At 37.7% G+C, this 18,014-nt stretch overlaps 2 protein-coding genes across 2 annotated transcripts in view; one reads left to right on the top strand and one right to left on the bottom strand.

The window, feature by feature from the left end:
- The window catches only part of LOC135133968 (uncharacterized), a 30,427-nt gene extending 16,551 nt beyond the window's left edge, over positions 1-13,876 (top strand). The window contains exons 3-4 of the mRNA XM_064062534.1: positions 13,067-13,209; positions 13,525-13,876. Coding sequence (XP_063918604.1) covers positions 13,067-13,209; positions 13,525-13,684 — 303 coding nt within the window. The 3' untranslated portion in view covers positions 13,685-13,876. The remainder of the gene's footprint in view (positions 1-13,066; positions 13,210-13,524) is intronic.
- LOC135133962 (methionine--tRNA ligase, cytoplasmic) lies at positions 13,795-17,922 on the bottom strand. Its single transcript, XM_064062528.1, has 12 exons — positions 17,715-17,922; positions 17,378-17,655; positions 16,958-17,325; positions 16,587-16,907; positions 16,249-16,531; positions 15,809-16,193; positions 15,178-15,391; positions 14,888-15,124; positions 14,694-14,831; positions 14,452-14,644; positions 14,221-14,400; positions 13,795-14,167 (listed from the first exon to the last, which is right to left on the bottom strand). Exons 1-12 carry the CDS (start codon positions 17,815-17,817, stop codon positions 14,018-14,020), a joined length of 2,850 nt encoding a protein of 949 aa, XP_063918598.1. The 5' UTR covers positions 17,818-17,922; the 3' UTR covers positions 13,795-14,017.
- Positions 17,923-18,014: the final 92 nt, after the last annotated feature.

The following is an 18,014-nucleotide window of genomic DNA, read 5'->3' on the forward strand; positions in this document are numbered from 1 at the left end:
AGGAAGTACCTAGACCTTGTGCACCTGAAGGTACTTAACGAAAATTCGTTAAATAATTCCATTTACCTGCAACACAATTATGTTTTAAATCTTTACATTTCTGCCACTAAACTCTGCGTGGTTGCTGACCGTTTAAATCTTAGTTCAAAAAGTTTAAATATGAATAGCCGGAAGTATAACGAAATTACTGATAAAAACCATCTTGAGGGCGAGGGCGTGTATGCGCTCACTGTCAGGGTTAAAGCCGTCCTGAATTCGCGCCTTTCGAAGCCTCTGTCCAGCGACCGCAATAATTTGGTCGCATTTATACCTGGCCAATGCCTCTTTCGGCCAGCCATCAACTGGTCCCTCAGGAAAAAACCACGCCGTCGTTCCCATCAACAGGCCATCCCTTGGCACCTCATCCACGCTTACCATCAACACTTCTGGAAGTCGTGGTACCTCGAATATTTGACCACACTGAAAGGCAGGTTAGGGTGGCAAAGGCCATCTTCCAACGTTCCAGGAATGGCAAGATGGGCCCTCGTGAAGGAGGAGAAATTTCCGCGTCTACAGTGGCGGTTAGGACGCGGCCCTCCAACATCATTTTGGAAAGGAAGTGGTGGTGTGTGTAGTGTCGGTGAAGTGCAAAAGATAATTTCGCAATCGCATGCATTATCATTCTATTTAACCATATTGCATACATCTTGTCAATTTGTTATATACATCTCATTGTTGATTTATTTTACTATGTTCTATGTATTCATATTTGTACCATTGTTATATTCATTCGCCATATTATTTACTCGTCGTATTATTCATTGATTTGGTACATTATAATTGTTGTAAATTTATTTTTAGGTATATTGTAAATAATGTGTATTCGCTGATATTGTACCAATGTAATTTGTCTTAGATATCTTTTTTTTTAAAGTTTAATGCATTTCTTCAGGTTCATTGCTTTCTGTAACAATGTCCACCCAATTCATGTAATTTCATCTGTATTTAACATTACTAAATCATGTTTTCATTCTAATGTTCTATATAGTTTATTTTTGGTCTTAAAACAATGTAATTGTTTCAAGGCGGGGGGTATGTTAGAGCCTCTGGCGGGGACCTGTTTCACCCCTCCCCACCCGTAAGGGTGGGAGCCAGAGCCACCCCCACCTTGGAACACAGGGTAGCATTCATTCTTAATTCTTAACTCATTCATACACATTCAATTCACAATTCTCAATTCGTAACTAACATTCAACTATCTCGACCGCACGGTCACATAATATTCTATCCTTATCATTCTTATTTATCCTAACACTTGTCACTAGCAATATACATTTATCTTACTGTTCGCTGGTCTTATTCATTTATACAAACTTCGACAGTTACAGATATAAAAAAGTTTTGAAGTGCTTACATTTTTCACAAAAAGCATTAAACTTAGAAATCCGCTATCTATTAATTACCGTTTCAGATTTTAGTGTTTTATTTTTTACGAATTTGAAAGTCTTAAGTGCCGCAGGTTTTTTTTTAATTCGGAAAACTCTTAGGTACCTATGGTGTATTATTTTGGAAGTCCATGGAGATTTTCTTTGTAAATTATTTAAAACAATTTCGGGGGACTTTGGGAAAATTCTGACTTGTTTTTGAGTTAATTTTGGGATCATTTGTTAATATCAGTCTTATCTTAGCAGATACTAGCCCCGCCCACCCACCCTCTCTTTTCTTAGAGGGTATGTCATTTGCCAAAATCAGTTTTATCTTAGTAGGTACTAGTAGTCTTCTGTTAGTTTTGTTTTTGTTTATTATTTATAGATGTCTTAGTAAATGCTTTTTTGGTTTATTTATTAATGAAAAATAACAGCTTGTTTTATTAATAATAATGCACAATGATTAATGAGTACTGGTTGTTGTGATAATTGTCCTACAAAAAATAAAAATAAATAAATAAATAAAAATAAAAGGTGGATGTGACACAGTATATGTGGAATTCAGTCACCATCGTTAAATCAAAGTAATTCACGCATTAGGCATTAGGTGCGTGCAGTGTTGCCAACTTTACTTTTATAAAATTACGTCTTTTTCGTTATCTACTTCGTAAAGAATTGTTTTATTAATTTTTTTGGGGCTCCCGAAAGCCCCGTACATAACGTACTGAAGAGTTAATCCGCCATTTTCCAGACACCCGGTATAGTGCTAGAACAGAGGGGAAGTTAAATAAATATGTTCATCTTGTATTTTCTTTTATAAAATTTAAAATTATAAACAAAATTGCGAATAAATAAACAACTGTTATATTGGAAGCAATATGTATTTATTCATGCAATATATATACTCGTACTTAGTGAATAATAATATATAACATATATTGTTACGAAATAAACCCATATGCCACCCCGGTACGACGCCCCGGTTTTATTACGATGACATCCGGGCAGATCGGACAAGAACTCTGACAAATTTATGCCTAGAGGCCGAGATTAGAGCTCAAACCGCGAAAATGGACGAACGAGTAAAGCAGATGATGGCTATGTTCGCACAAATGGACTAGAAAATGGGCGCAAGATTGGAAAGCATGTGCGCAAGCATGGAAAAAATGGATGCAACAGATGAGAAAATGAAGGCAACAATAGAAGAAGTGAACGGAAAAATGGAAATGATGGACGCAAAAATAGACAAGCAAAAAGATGACATAATCACCAGCCTAAGTGAAAAATTCCAAAAGGAAGTGGAAGCAAACAAGAATGAAATAGAAGAAATCAAAGAAGAAGTGAGGGACGTAAAAACAAATTTGGAAAATATGGAAAATATTGTAGGACGGAAAATGGTCTCAATGGAACATCAGTTAAAGAGTGAGTTAGAAAAATCAGTGGAATGTATAGAAGATCGAGTGAAGAGTAAAATGAAGTAATTTGAACAGATAATGAAAAATGCAGCAACCACTGGTTCATGTTATGTGACGTCGGCCTCCAGAACGAGTCAGCCACCCACATATGATGGTCAGACACCTTGGTCATCGTACAAAAGCAGTTTGAGGCAGCAACGATGGCGAACCTTTGGGAAGAAGAACAAAAGGCTATAGCTTTGCGAGGTGCAGCGCTAGAGATGTCCTCAAAGAAATCTGCAGGAAAACTAAAAACACCCAGTACTTTGGGGGATGTGCTGGCTGGTGTGAATAAGACCCCCAAGGACGTGAAGATCGAAAGTTTCATCAGAGGCAGTAGTCCAACTATACCGGGGAAGATTAATGGAACTCCTGCAGCAATCACGATCGATTCTGGCGCTGAGGTATCAATTATACGTCGAGGACTCGTGAGAGCTGAAGACCTAGCGACTTCATCCGAAAGAATCAGATTGAAGACAGTCACTGGAGAGCCGGCGCCAATCATGGGCCAGGCAGAAGGATTTGATTAGCCGCCATATACAGGGTTAGTCACGAGAGAATTACTTCTGAAAATTATTTTTACGCAACCCAAAATACGAATACCATGTACCATTTGATACTAACTGAATTTAAAATGAAATGCTTAATCCATGATTGCTTTGAGTTTGGCAATCTCATTTTGACAATTGTGAAAAATGAGGTTACGCGAGTGTCCATGGTGGTACCACAGCCAGTCGGAAATCTCCTCCGGCGCCGCTAATAAATTTGTCAGTGTGCCTCTTGATCTTTTACAACCGATTAATCACGAGAAAATTATTTCTAAAAATTCCTTTTACGGCATTTTATTCAAAGGTTACAACACAAACTCAAACAAGTAAGTAAATAATTTAACTACTAATCTGTTGAAAATGTAGGGCATTTTGGGGGGATGCTACGGCTTTTTTGTAAATGGATGGCCGAAGAAGTCCAGAGGTTGCAAATTTGCACTTCGAAGAGGCTTCTAGGTGACGCAGAGATGGCGAATTAACACATGCACATTAGCGGCGAACAACATTGGTAGAGCACTTACGGCTTCAGTATAGCCCAGATTGATCTGACTGTATGTCGTCGATCCAATGGGGCTCTAGAGGCGAGTCAACGATGAAAAAAAATGTTAAAAATTAATTAACGTCAAAGTGACACTGCCAAAGTCAAAGCAATCATGGATTAGGCATTTCATTTTAAATTTAGATAATATCAAGTGGTACAGTGTATTAGTATTTTGGGTTGCGTAAAAATTATTTTCAGAAGTAATTCTCTCGTGACTAACCCTGTATTGACGGTCTATCCAGTGGAGAAAGTCCTACGTCTTGGCAATAAAGAATTTAACCTGAATCAACGCAGTATTGAATCCAAACCTGTAAGATTGATCGCGTGCCAGATGGTCAAAGTCAGAGGGAATGCACAGACGATTGTTCCAGTTAGAGCAGAAATCGAACCCGGGTTTGCCCTCGGCATTATTCAACCACCACACACCCCCAAGAAGAATCTCATGATTGCTAGTGCTTTAATCAATACCGAAAATGACACACCTGTACGCGTCGCAAATGTTTTTCCCAAACCCAGGAACATCAAGAGTGGGGAGGTTCTTGTCGTCTGTGAACCAGTCACGAAGATAAACTCATCACAACGGAGGACTACCTGACAACACTGATGAAGGAGGAAACATCAGCTTAGAAATTCCTGCCCTAGAGCTTGGTCATCTAACCGATCATCAACGGAAAGTAGCAAGAGAGTTTCTGCAGAAACACAGTGGAATGACTACGGAAACGAAGATCAATGCGTTTCGTGATTGGCCAAGGCCAAGAGATAAACACGAAGTCTGGAGTTTCTTGGGATTGTGCACGTACTACAGAAGGTTTGTCAACGGGTTTGCTGATATTGCTGCTCCTCTGCACCGGCTGATGGATTTGAAGTCTCAGTTCAATTGGACTGCTGAATGTGAAGCAGCCTTTAAAAGATTGAAGAACGCACTATGCTCTAGTCCTATTCTGTCCTATCCTCAGTCATCGGGATTGTTCATCTTGGACACGGACGTGAGCAATATCGGAATAGGTGCTGTATTGTCACAGGTGCAGGACAAGGAAGAAAAAGTCATCGAGTACTTTAGCAGCGTACTTTCGAAATCCGAGAAGAACTACTGTGCTACGAGGAAGGAATTGCTGGTGACTGTCAGTGCTGTTGAACATTTCCATAAGTATCTCTATGGACGCGAATTCCTGATTAGAACCGATCACGCAGCCCTCACATGGATCCTTAAGATGAAGAATCCCGAAGGATAAGTGGCTAGATGGCTTGAACGACTCCAGCAGTATCACTTCAAAATTCGGCACAGAGTTGGTAAGCTCCACAATAATGCGGACTCTTTGTCGAGAAGACCGTGTAAGAACTGCAAACACTGCGATAAGATCGAGCAGCGTGAAACGTCATTCAACTGTGGGAGGTCAGCAGTTACCGAAGACGAAGAATGGACTACAGCCCAGCTTAGAAAATACCAAGAAGAGGACGTGGATATCGGGCCGTTGCTCAAATGGAAAGAAGATGGGGTAGACCGACCAGCTTGTTCGGAAATATCTAACGAGTCACTCTGTTTCAAAGCGTTATGGACTCAGTGGGACCCCTGCGTGTCGAGAACGGATTGCTTAAGCGAGCTTGGTTGAGTCCGGATGGGAAACCTACCACCGTGCAGTTGGTGGTTCCGACCATTAGAACCAAGGAAGTACTTCGAGAAATGCACAACGGTGATTTTGGTGCTCATTTTGGAATTAACAAGATGCTGTCTAAAGTCAGAGAGAGATTTTACTGGGTCCGTTGTCGAGATGTCGAGAACTGGTGCAAGAAATGTACGACCTGTGCGGCGGTCAAAGGACCGAGGACTAGAGCGAGAAGGCCGATGCAACAATATAACGTCGGTTCGTCTTTCGAAAGAATTGCAGTGGACATAGCAGGTCCTTTCCCAGTGACCGAGGATGGGAATGGTCGTCAGCGATTACTTCAGCAAGTGGCCCGAAGTTTATGCCATACGGAACCAAGAAGCCATGAGGGTTGAAACAACGCTGATTGACAACTGGATCAGAAGGTTTGGGGTTCTAATGGAACTCCATTCGGACCAAGGCAGAAATTTCGAGTCAAACCTATTCCAAAGGGTTACTGAAGTACTAGAGATACGGAAGACACGGACTACACCGTTGCACCCGCAGTCAGATGGAATAGAAGAACAGTTCAATCGTACCATGGAAGAACATCTTTCGAAAGTGGTGGCCGAACACCAGAAAGATTGGGATGGACATCTTCCAGTGTTCCTACTGGCTCATCAATCAGCTGTCCATGACACGACGAGTCAGACACCGGCGCGGGTAGTTTTCGGAAGAGAACTTCGTCTGCCTTGTGACATGTTACTCGGCTCTCCGATTGAAGAACCAAAGGAAGTCATAGATCACGTGAATGACTTGAAGGAGAAATTGCTGAGCGTTCACGAAAAGGTGCGCCACAAGATCCCGGTGGCGAGTGACAGAATGAAAACAGGGCCTGTCTAATTTGCAGACCACAGTTTATCTTGCAGACTGGGGGTTTAAAATGCTGCAATCAAGTCGAAACTCGACATTTGCTTATTTCCCAATACGAAGATTGTTGGTACAAAATTTCAACCCGTTCGGAGAAACCCTTAAAAACCACCCCCAAAACAACCTTGCAGACTGGGGCTTAAAAATACTCCAATCAAGTCAAAATTTGATATTCGCTAGTTTTTCAATACGAGGATTATCGATACAAAATTTCAGCCTATTCGAAAAAACCCTCAAAAATCACCCCCAAAATAACCTTGCAGACTGGGGGTTAAAAATGCTCCAATCAAGTCAAAACTCGACAGTCGCTTATTTCTCAATACAAAGATCGTTGATACAAAATTTCAAGCCGTTCGGAGAAACCCTTAAAAATCACCCCCAAAACAACCTTGCAGACTGGGGGTTAAAAATGCTCCAATCAAGTCAAAACTCGATATTTCCTAATTTCTCAATACGAAGATTGTTGATACAAAATTTCAACCCGTTCGGAGAAATCGTTGAAAACTACCCCCAAAACAACCTTGCAGACTGGGGATTAAAAATGCTCCAATCAAGTCAAAACTCGACATGTGCTTATTTCTCAATACGAAGATTGTTGGCACAAAATTTTAAGCCGTTCGGAGAAACCCTTAAAAATCACCCCCAAAACAACCTTGCAGACTGGGTGTTAAAAATGCTCCAATCAAGCCAAAACTCGATATTTCTTAATTTCTCAATACGAAGATTGTTGATACAAAATTGCAACCCGTTCGGAAAAATCGTTAAAAACTACCCCCACAACAAGCTTGCAGACTGGGGCTTAAAAATACTCTAATCAAGTCAAAATTTAACAATCGCTAGTTTTTCAATACGAGGATTATCGGTACAAAAATTTCAGCCTATTCGAAGAAACCCTTAAAAATCACCCCCAAAACAACCTTGCAGACTGGGGATTAAAAATGCTTCAATCAAAGCAAAACTCGACAGTCGCTTATTTGTCAATACAAAGATTGTTGATACAAAATTTCAAGCCGTTCGGGGAAACCCTTAAAAATCACCCCCAAAACAACCTTGCAGACCGGGGGTTAAAAATGCTCCAATCAAGTCGGAACTCGATATTTCTTAATTTCTCAATACGAAGATTGTTGATACAAAATTTCAGCCTATTCGAATAAACGCTCAAAAATCACCCCCAAAACAACCTTGCAGACTGGGGATTAAAAATGCTCCAATCAAGTCAAAACTTTATATTCGCCAGTTTATCAATATGGGGATTATCGATACAAAATCTCAGCCTATTTGAAGAAGCCCTCAAGAATCACCCCCAAAACAACCTTGCAGGCTGGAGATTAAAAATACTCCAATCAAGTCAAAACTCGACATTTGCTTATTTCTCAATACGAAGATTGTTGTCACAAAATTTTAACCCGTTCGCAAAGACCCTTAAAAACTACCCCCAGACAGACTTGCAGACTGGGGGTAAAAAATACTTCAATCAAGTCAAAACTCGAGATTTGCTTATTTCTCAATACGAAGATTGTTGATGCAAATTTTCAACCCGTTTGGAGAAACCGTTAAAAGCTACCCCCAAAACAACCTTGAAGACTGGGCCTTAAAAATATTATTACCAAATCGAAACTTGGTGTTTAGTTTTTATCTATACGAGAAGTGATAATGCAAAAAAAACAGTCTTTTTTAAGCTGCTCTTAACAAGTAGCCCAAAGCAATCTTTCATACGGAAGCTTAAAAATACTCCAATTGAGTCGAAAGTTACCACTTGCTGAGTTCTTTACACAAAAAAATTATCATGTCAAATTTTAGTCACCTTGAAGCAACTTATAAAAATGATTGATAGTTGACATTCATTTAAAGTACAAGTAGCAGAAAAATTTCAGACACACATAAAGAGACAGTACATTATGTCTAAAGTAGGTGCGCACCATAGAGGTAGAATGAGAGGAGGGAAGATTGATTGAAAAAATGCCTGGTACCGCGCTTTCTACTAGGGTCATAAATGGTTCTTCCAGGTCCTCCGAGAAACTGGTTGTTCCAGTGGCGTGCTCGAAAGCGTTTGCGGGATACTAGGCATAAAACAAAAATAATTTCATAAGAAAGCATATAAAAGCAGCAGCAGCAAATTTACTTGAGTTTTTAATTGGTTAAGATTCGTTGCTACGGTCGTTGTGTTATCTCCACCTTTGCGCAAACCGAGCTAATTCCTACAATAATTAATCACCTAATGATCTTAATATGCATTGTTAATTATGAAAAATATTGTTTTGTTACCTTTTATAATTGTATTTTAATGTACATACACTGACCGGCAAAAAACCTGCCACACTGTAAAATTTCGCGAAACCAAACTTTAGAAATTGTTAATTTAACTAGTGATCGTTGTTTTATTAAAGAACCATTCACTGTTGACACATGGTGTATAAATTAGCAACAAAAAAGAAGACAAATAAACGCAGAATTAAATTTAATTTAACAAAATAACAGAAACAGAGCGACAATTTGGGAGACGTCTGTAAGAGTTAACGGCATTATTTTCGCGTGAAAACGTTTATTAACTTCCAAACTTATAATCAAATGATGAAAAACACTGTTGACAACAACAGCCTCCTTTATTATTTTAATTTTGAAAATATCCTAGTTGGTCTGTTTCTGTTATTTTGTTAAATTAAATTAAATTTTGGGTTTATTTGTCTTCTTTTTTTTTGTTAATTTGTACATCATGTGTCAACAGTTTATAAATAAGGTATGTAGTGCCATTAAAATCATGTATATTTTCAAATTCTATATTTTTTTTCTCGAATTTTCATATCTATATCGTTATTTCCATCTAAGAATTTAATTTATCAATACAACTAAAATTTCCCTAAATACATGCACTCAACTAGATTAGTCTTAACTGTCGTCGTCTTTACTTTTACTAAGATTTTCCAATTCTATGTCACTTTTACCGCTAGTACGTAAAAGAGTTTTGAGAAAAATTTACATATACTCCTATCTTTTTTTGAACTTAAAACGCAATCGAATCAAGTTACATTTACAACAGCGTAACCAAACAAACTTTCTTATTTCCCATGTTATACAATTTATGTCATAGATTTATGTCAATTAACGCTTAAACAATGTCATACAAAATAGAGTTGCAAAGAGCCATATACCAGTTAGTTACCCAAGCATCTAAAAGTGAAATTGTGAATATATTTTGGACCAAATATATTACACGCGCAACTATATACAGAACAATTAAAGACTGCGAGGTAGCAATACCACAATAAGTTTAGAAAGATTAAGAAGAAAGACAAGAGCCTGGAACATCAACAAGAAGATTGGCTCGATTGTTTAGAGTTCTTATATAATAGTTTCTAGAGAAATAGGCAAAAACAACTTAAAATACAGCAAAAGAGCTATATGTTCAAAACATACAGCATCGCAGTTAGAGAGAATTCTTAGATGTTGCCGGCTATTGAGAATTCATCATTTTCTGGACAATCGTGTGGTTGTGCTAGGCGATGAAAAATATTTTACATTTGCCCATTCAGAGATGGAAGGTAACGATGGATTTTATACAAACAATATAGAAGAAATTAAAAGTAAAATTTAAGTCGAAGGCAAAATTTGAAGATAAAATTTTGGTTTGATGGGCTATATCTCCGGCCGGCGTTTCAGCACAATTCATTGGCCGTACTAAAGGTGACGCGGTCAATACATAACAATATATGGTATATGGGAACACCATAATAACGACGATGTAATATTTTGGCTAAATTTAGCAAGTTGCCATTATACTAGAACGTCCAGGGATTGGTTAGAAAGCAATAATATAAGTTTTGTACCTAAGAAAAGGTAATCCCCCCATAGTGCCCCCAGTGCGAACAATCGAAAACAAAATTTGGGGAATACTAAGTAGAAAGGTTTACAACAACGGCTGGGAAGCCAATTTAGAAGAACAATTAAAAAGAACAATTTACCAGACAGTTAGAGAAATGGACGTGGACACCATCCAAAGGCTGTAAGACCTACATATGAAGACAATTTTGCGTCGTATTGAATATAACGAATCTTTATTTGTTTTCCCATTAATAATAATTAATTAAGAAATTAAGCATATTTCTGGGTTCGTTTTGAAATTCAAATAAAATTAAGTTTGACCTTCCTATTATTAATTTAAATTTTTTCTCAAAACGTTTTTTTTTTACGTTAGTTTTCTCGGAAATTAAAAATGTCTCTAATTTTCTTTAAAATATGTTTAAGATTTTGTTTCCTCTGAATTTTAAATTTTCTCTTTTGGACACCACTAACTTTGTATTTTTTGACTGATAATGAAAGTTTAATTATATCTCAAAGAACTCAAAACCAGCATATAGTATGTACTGAATGAACCAAGTTAACAGCAAAAATGACGTGTAAAAACGCACAAAAAATGAGAGATTGGACGAAAAAATGCCCAACTTATGCATTCTTACATAGTAGCAACAATTATCTAACAGCGATAAACATGAACTCAAATTATCACAATTCACGTATCTGTAACAAATACTCCTATATGTATTCGTAATTTATATATTTTTTAAATTTAAATATAAATTAATTAATAATTAACAATAAAATAATAAAAAAATAAATTAATGTCAAATTTTGACTTGATTAGAGTATTTTTAAGCCCTAGTCTGCAAGGTTGTTTTAGGGGTAGTTTTTAACGGTTTCTCCGAACAGGTTGAAATTTTGTATTAACAATCCTCGTATTGAGAAATAAGCAAATATCGAGTTTTAACTAGATTGGAGCATTTTTAACCCCCAGTCTGCAAGGTTGTTTTAGGGGTGATTTTTGAGGGTTTCTCCGAATGGGCTGAAATTTTGCATCAATAATCCTCGTATTGAAAAACTAGGGATTGTCAAAGTTTAACTTGATCAGAGTATTTTTAAGCCCCAGTCTGCAAGATTGTTTTGGGGGTAGTTTTTAACGGTTTCTCCGAACGGGTTGAAATTTTGTGTCAATAATCTTCGTATTGAGAAATAAGCAAATATCGAGTTTTGATTTGATTGAAGTATTTTTTACCCCTAGTCTGCAAGGTTGTTTTGGGGGTAGTTTGTAACGGTTTCTCCGAACGGGTTGAAATTTTGTATTAACAATCTTCGTATTGAGAAATAAGCAAATATCGAGTTTTAACTAGATTGGAGCATTTTTAACCCCCAGTCTGCAAGGTTGTTTTAGGGGTGATTTTTGAGGGTTTCTCCGAATGGGCTGAAATTTTGCATCAATAATCCTCGTATTGAAAAACTAGGGATTGTCAAAGTTTAACTTGATCAGAGTATTTTTAAGCCCCAGTCTGCAAGGTTGTTTTGGGGGTAGTTTTTAACGGTTTCTCCGAACGGGTTAAAATTTTGTGTCAATAATCTTCGTATTGAGAGATAAGCAAATATCGAGTTTTGATTTGATGGAAGCATTTTTTACCCCCAATCTGCAAGGTTGTTTTGGGGATGATTTTTGAGGGTTTCTCCGAATGGGGTGAAATTTTGCATCAATAATCCTTGTATTGAAAAACTAGCGAATGTCAAATTTTGAATTGATTGGAGTATTTTTAAGCCCTAGTCTGCAAGGTTGTTTTAGGGGTAGTTTGTAACGGTTTCTCCGAACGGGTTGAAATTTTGTATTAACAATCTTCGTATTGAGAAATAAGCAAATATCGAGTTTTAACTTGATTGGAGCATTTTTAACCCCCAGTCTGCAAGGTTGTTTTGGGGGTGATTTTTGAGGGTTTCTCGGAATGGGCTGAAATTTTGCATCAATAATCCTCGTATTGAAAAACTAGCGAATGTCAAAATTTAACCTGATTAGAGTATTTTTAAGTGCCAGTCTGCAAGGTTGTTTTGGGGGTAGTTTTTAACGGTTTCTCCGATCGGGTTGAAATTTTGTGTCAATAATCTTCGTATTGAGAAATAAGCAACTGTTGAGTTTCAACTTGATTGGAGCATTTTTAACCCCCAGTCTGCAAGATAAACTGTGGTCTGCAAATTAGAAACGCCTATGAAAACACGCTACGACCTTAAGGGTAACTCAGTAGGATTCCAAGCAGGGGATTTGGTATGGCTTTATAACCCCCGAAGAAGGAAAGGTCATTGTCCGAAGTTGTCACCAGACTGGGAAGGTCCATATACTGTCGAGACGAGAATCAACGATGTCGTTTACAGAATTCGACGAAGGCCGAAGACGAAGATCGTTCATTTAGACCGCCGCATGAAATACAACAGTGACACCGTCGACGTTTCTGATCGGGACGACCTGAACTAAGGAGGGGGCAATGTTACGAAATAAACCCATATGCCACTTCGGTACGACGCCTATGGACCATCGAGAACTTTCTAGGACGGATGGCGAATACCCAATTCGAAATATCCTACCGCCATTAGACGTGTAAATTCTTAATTCTAGTTAGTAAGAAATAAATTGTTGAGTTTTAACCTACGCCGATTTTATTCGCCCGCTCATCGTAACAATATTACGTTGCATATCGTCAAGCGACTTCACCTAATTGCCGTTCGTCACCATTGGACTAACACACATATTTCTCCATTAATTTAGGTGTACGTTTTACCTGAGGTTTTTTTTTATTAGGATAAAACACAATACAATATAAATTGGGAATTTGTTTTATCAAGAGATCCAGCGCGCTGCGCTAGGAGCTTCATCTGTCAGTTAGCAGCCCAAGACGAAGACCGACTGGACGTAGTTGGAAAAAAGATACTTAGCTTAACACGGTAAGTCTTATTTCGTTTTGTTTACACCGTATCAACGAAAATAAAACGAATTAGAATTAGCTGCAAGACTAATTGTTTAGGTGGTACTACTGTACAACTGACAATCTAGCAGCTTACAGGTCTGTCACTTGTCGCTGTCAAAAATTATACAAGCGCATTTTTTTGAGAAGTCCGAAACAATTTTAACACCTAGTAACAAAGAGCGACTGAAGATTATGTTGACAGTGATACCAACTAAACCTTAATAGGCTATATCAGCTCTAATTCATTTTATTTTTCCGATCACATGTACTGTGACTTCAAAATATTTTACAGATCCTCTGCTCAAAAAGACTCTTGGGCCAGTAAACAGTTGTTAGAAGCGTTGAAATATGGAGAGACCGTTTCGCATCCAACTCAATGCATGAAAATGTACAAACTTTGTCCGTACACAAGTCAGACGATGACAACTCTGCTCAAACTCTTCGGCGGCTGAGTTTGATCAACCAATTTTTGTTACTGTTAAAGTATTATTTAAGGATAGGACCAAGTAGTGTTGTTGAATTAGAACTTCAGATACAGCGAGTACAATATAAATAAAACTCGTTTTTCCTGGAGTACGTGTATTTCCAGTCATACATAAATATCAAATAAATAAAAATTTCTTGTCGTTACCACAACCACAAAACATTCGCTTTTAAATTACTACCTACCGAAATAAATAATTCTAATAGGTACGCACCAAATACCGAAATAAATAATTTAGATGTACAACTTTACAAAAACTACCTTATTCACTGGAAGTAAAACTGAAACTCAAATGAAATAATTACTTTTTTTTCTTTCCCTTTTGACCATCTGCAATAGGATTTCCTAACAAACTCGCCAATTTTGTTTTTAATTCGAGTAATTTAGACACTTCCGGTTGCCACTCCGTCTTATTAGCACCCCCTTCTTTTAACTTGCGCACAAGCGACCCCTGCAGAAAGAAAAACATTACTAATTAAGTACAAACCACATGGTACCACTCACTTGTTTGGTCACTTCTTCTTCCAATTTCTTAACTTCCACCGGATCAGCGTTATTTTTACTGTCACCAGAAGGTTTCTGCCCCGCTTGTACTTCTTTTTTTAAATTAGCTAAAAGCATCTCCTCTGCTTGTAATACTTTTTTTTCGGCACCACTGGATTTTAATTTTTTTATTTTATTTTCCTAAACATTAAATATAGTAAAAGGGACAATACAGAAATGTGAAAAAGCTACCTGTTTAACTATTTCCGCCTGTAAAACATTAAGGTCGCTTTTAATCCCGTTTTCTTTAAGAGGGCTGTCACCCCGCTTCCCTGCAAATTTCTTTTTCAATTCTTCGACTCTTGCAGGCTCTAATTTGGCGAATAATGGTGCTGGTTCTCCCAGCTGGTGACCAGTTGGTAGTAACTGTGCTATTTCAATGTTTCTAAAAAAAAATAAATTAATACTAAACTAATAGTCGAGTTGTAACTCACTCTGGTGTGAGAGCTATGTTGGCAATATTTAGCTGCTTCTTAAGTACGTCGCTGGTGTCAGGTAAATACGGGTGAAGCAATGTTGCCAACAAACAAGCAATATTGCAACAAAGCCCTACAACGGTTCCTGCACGAATCCTGAAATTAAATGTAATGCAGCTCTATTTAAATTAAAAAAAAATTAATAAACATACTTGTCTTCGGGGCTTCCTTTGAGAAGTACCCACGGCTGATTCGATTGCATATACTGATTTCCATGGCGAGAAATCGACAGGATGTGCCTAATACCGTCCCTTAATTTCGCTTTCTCAAGACAGCTTATGTAACCTTTTAATTCTCGGGTACATAAAGCTAGGAATGTGAAATCGTCGTCGTTGGGTTTAATTTCAGGCACGGTTTTGTTGAAGTTATTTTTAGCGAAAACTAAAGCTCTGAAGAGACGAAAATGTATTTCAGGTTTTATGACAGTTTCAGCATAAATTACCTATTTATGAAATTACCCAGATTATTTAATAGCTCTGAGTTGTTCTTTGTGGCGAGATCGACCCAGCTGAAGCTCGAGTCTTGAGATTCAGGTCTCACATAAAGTAAGTAGAAACGCCAAACGTCACTTGGTATTCCGGTGTCTCGAGCATCGTTTCCGAAAACGCCCACGCCACGAGATTTCGAAAATTTGCCATCTTCGTAATTCAAGTATTCTGAAAGGCATTGTTAATTTACAGAGTGAACTTTTTTCTAAATATTTTCACTAGAGCAACCGGGGTTCTTCATTTTATGAAACTTAACAAACTCTTTTATAAATTTCCAGTAGATGGCACCAGTTGATTTTTAAAAATAATTATTCGAATAATTCTCAAATCAATCCAGCACCAGGTATTATTCTTATTTTTTGAAGAACAAAATTTGTCAATCTGTTACTTTCAACACTTTTACTGGCTGTCACATAGAACATCACTAAATTTTTGGGTGCGAGTGACATTTTAATGACATTGTTGAGGTTAGTTAGTTGTCAAATTGAGCGCCATCTTTTAGAATATTTACGAAAGGTGCACACAATTGTCAAAAACAGACGTACCAAATATTTATAAATGGTTAATTCTAAAAACAGTCATTACCTGTTGCCATTATATGCGACACTGTAGTATATCCCCTATTCGCCCCCAAAAGACAAGCCGGGAACATTACAGAATGGAAAGGTACATTATCTTTAGCCATAAATTGGTACAACGTTATTTTATAGTCAGGCTTTGGTCTCCACCACTGTTCCCAATTCTCAGTATACGCCTTACTTATCGACATATACCCAATTGGTGCATCAAACCACACATAAAATACTTTATCTTTAAAATCGTTAAGAGGTACGGGAACGCCCCATTTTAAGTCCCTAGTGATACAACGAGGTTTTAAACCTTCCTTCAACCACGTTTTTGCAATAACTTGGGCATTATTTGACCAACCAGGAGCCGACTTTTTCATCCAATGATGTAACAATGGTTCCAACTATAAAACAATCATTAGTTATTAATTAGAACACAAAAAAAAAAAAAACTAAAACCTTTGGCAAATCAATAAAAAACTGTTTTGAAGTTTTCAATTTTGGTGTACTGCTACAAATTTTACACCGAGGGTTTTTGAGTTCAACAGCGTTTACTAGTTTGCCGCAACCGTCACATTGGTCACCACGGGCATCTTCATAGTTACAGCCAATGTGAGGACATCCTCCTTCGACGAATCTATCAGCTAGATAGCGATTGCACTTTTCACAATGTAACTGTTCAACAGGTTCAATAAACATGAAACCATTGCTGTTCAGTTGTAAAAATAAATCTTGGCAGAGTCTAAAATAAAGTAAATAGTGGTGTGACTTTTTACATAGTAGTGATAAAACCTCACTCAGTTTGTTGTGGGGTTGAAGAGCGACCAAAGTAATCAAAACTGATATTAAACCAGTCATAAATATCTTTGTGTATTGTGTAATATTTGTCGCAAATAGCCTGACACGATAATCCTTCTTCCAAAGCTTTAGTTTCAGTGGCTGTTCCATATTCATCGGTACCGGCAATAAAAAGAGTGTTGTGATTACAAACACGACAAAATCTGGCGAAAACGTCAGCGGATAGAACGCAACCAATAATGTTTCCTAAGTGAGGGACGTTATTAACATATGGTAGCGCAGATGTGATTAAAACGTTTTTCTCAGTATTAAGAGGTAATCTGAAAACAACTTATGTATCAAAATGACAATAATCCACAAGTATACTTACACTACTTTTGGCCGAGTTTTTACTTTAGGAATTTCGCCTCCTTTAAACCAAGCCTTTTTAGCGGCTTCTAACTCTTCACTGGTGACAACTTCAGGCTGGTGTTGTGGAGACTGATTACTAACATTTTCAGGTGCAGGGGGCGTCACTAGAGAGTATTTAGCTCCATTAAGTAATGCCTGGTAAGCCACACCCCCTGAAGATATCTTAAAAGTACTTAAAGCGTCCTTTATTTGTTTATTTTGTTCAATATTTTGAATCCAGTTGACTACATTGGAATGTCCACTCAAAAATTCCTTTGATAGCGCGTTATCAATAAAAAGCGGATATAAAGTAGACCAAACCACAACGTCACTTGCGTTCAGCTTATTCTAAAACCTCATTATTAAGAAATTGGCAGTGAATTTAGGTAATTATAGTTACTTCAGTTAGATAAGCACTACTCCCTAAGGTCTTATTTAATTTGTCTAATGAAGAAATGAGACTAGACTTAAGTTTATCGTTCTTGGAGCCAGCTCCAAAAACGTGTGCTAAATTAGGTGCTAAAATTGTCGACTCCCATTCCAACCATTCGCTTGCAACTGTTGCAACTTCCTGTGAAGGTGGCATAAGGAGCCAAACGGCGGCATTTGGTACAAAGATGATCGAATCTTCATTTACCTCCAAATAGGGTAAATGTTTCGGCTCTTGAATAGCTCGATCTGTGCGAATAAAATTAGTCCACGTGTATGCAAATTTGTGGAAAAATGATGCAACTCACCATTAGCGTTAACAACCTTTATATTCACATTCTTCCCGGAGAAATTGGCGGCTATTAATAATTTTAACACCGCAGGGTTATTTTCGTTAGTGTAAATCAACATTTTTGTTAAATTTCTGTGAGGAAATTAGTTTTTGCAGATGATGCACAATTATAACCTTCACACACTGACTTGTTTGACACATGTGGCGATACTTGACACGCATGTCCACCAACCGCGGTTTTCCGTGACGTTTTGGGTGGAATTCCCTAAATTGGCAGGATGTGTGGTGTAGTGTGGCATCTGTCATCTGTATCTAT

Source organism: Zophobas morio, unplaced genomic scaffold (genome assembly GCF_036711695.1).
Source record: "Zophobas morio isolate AGI-343-1 ecotype UQ-CSIRO unplaced genomic scaffold, CSIRO_AGI_Zmor_V1 ptg000023l, whole genome shotgun sequence".
NCBI lineage: Eukaryota > Metazoa > Arthropoda > Insecta > Coleoptera > Tenebrionidae > Zophobas > Zophobas morio.

Excerpts from the sequence above, each read along its gene's own strand:
- LOC135133962 (XM_064062528.1), bottom strand. The coding sequence starts at position 17,817 with ATGTTGATTTACACTAACGAAAATAACCCTGCGGTGTTAAAATTATTA. Across the intron at positions 17,656-17,714 it reads AAAGGTTGTTAACGCTAATG|ATCGAGCTATTCAAGAGCCG; the intron begins GTGAGTTGCATC and ends TTATTCGCACAG. Across the intron at positions 17,326-17,377 it reads GTAGTGCTTATCTAACTGAA|AATAAGCTGAACGCAAGTGA; the intron begins GTAACTATAATT and ends ATGAGGTTTTAG.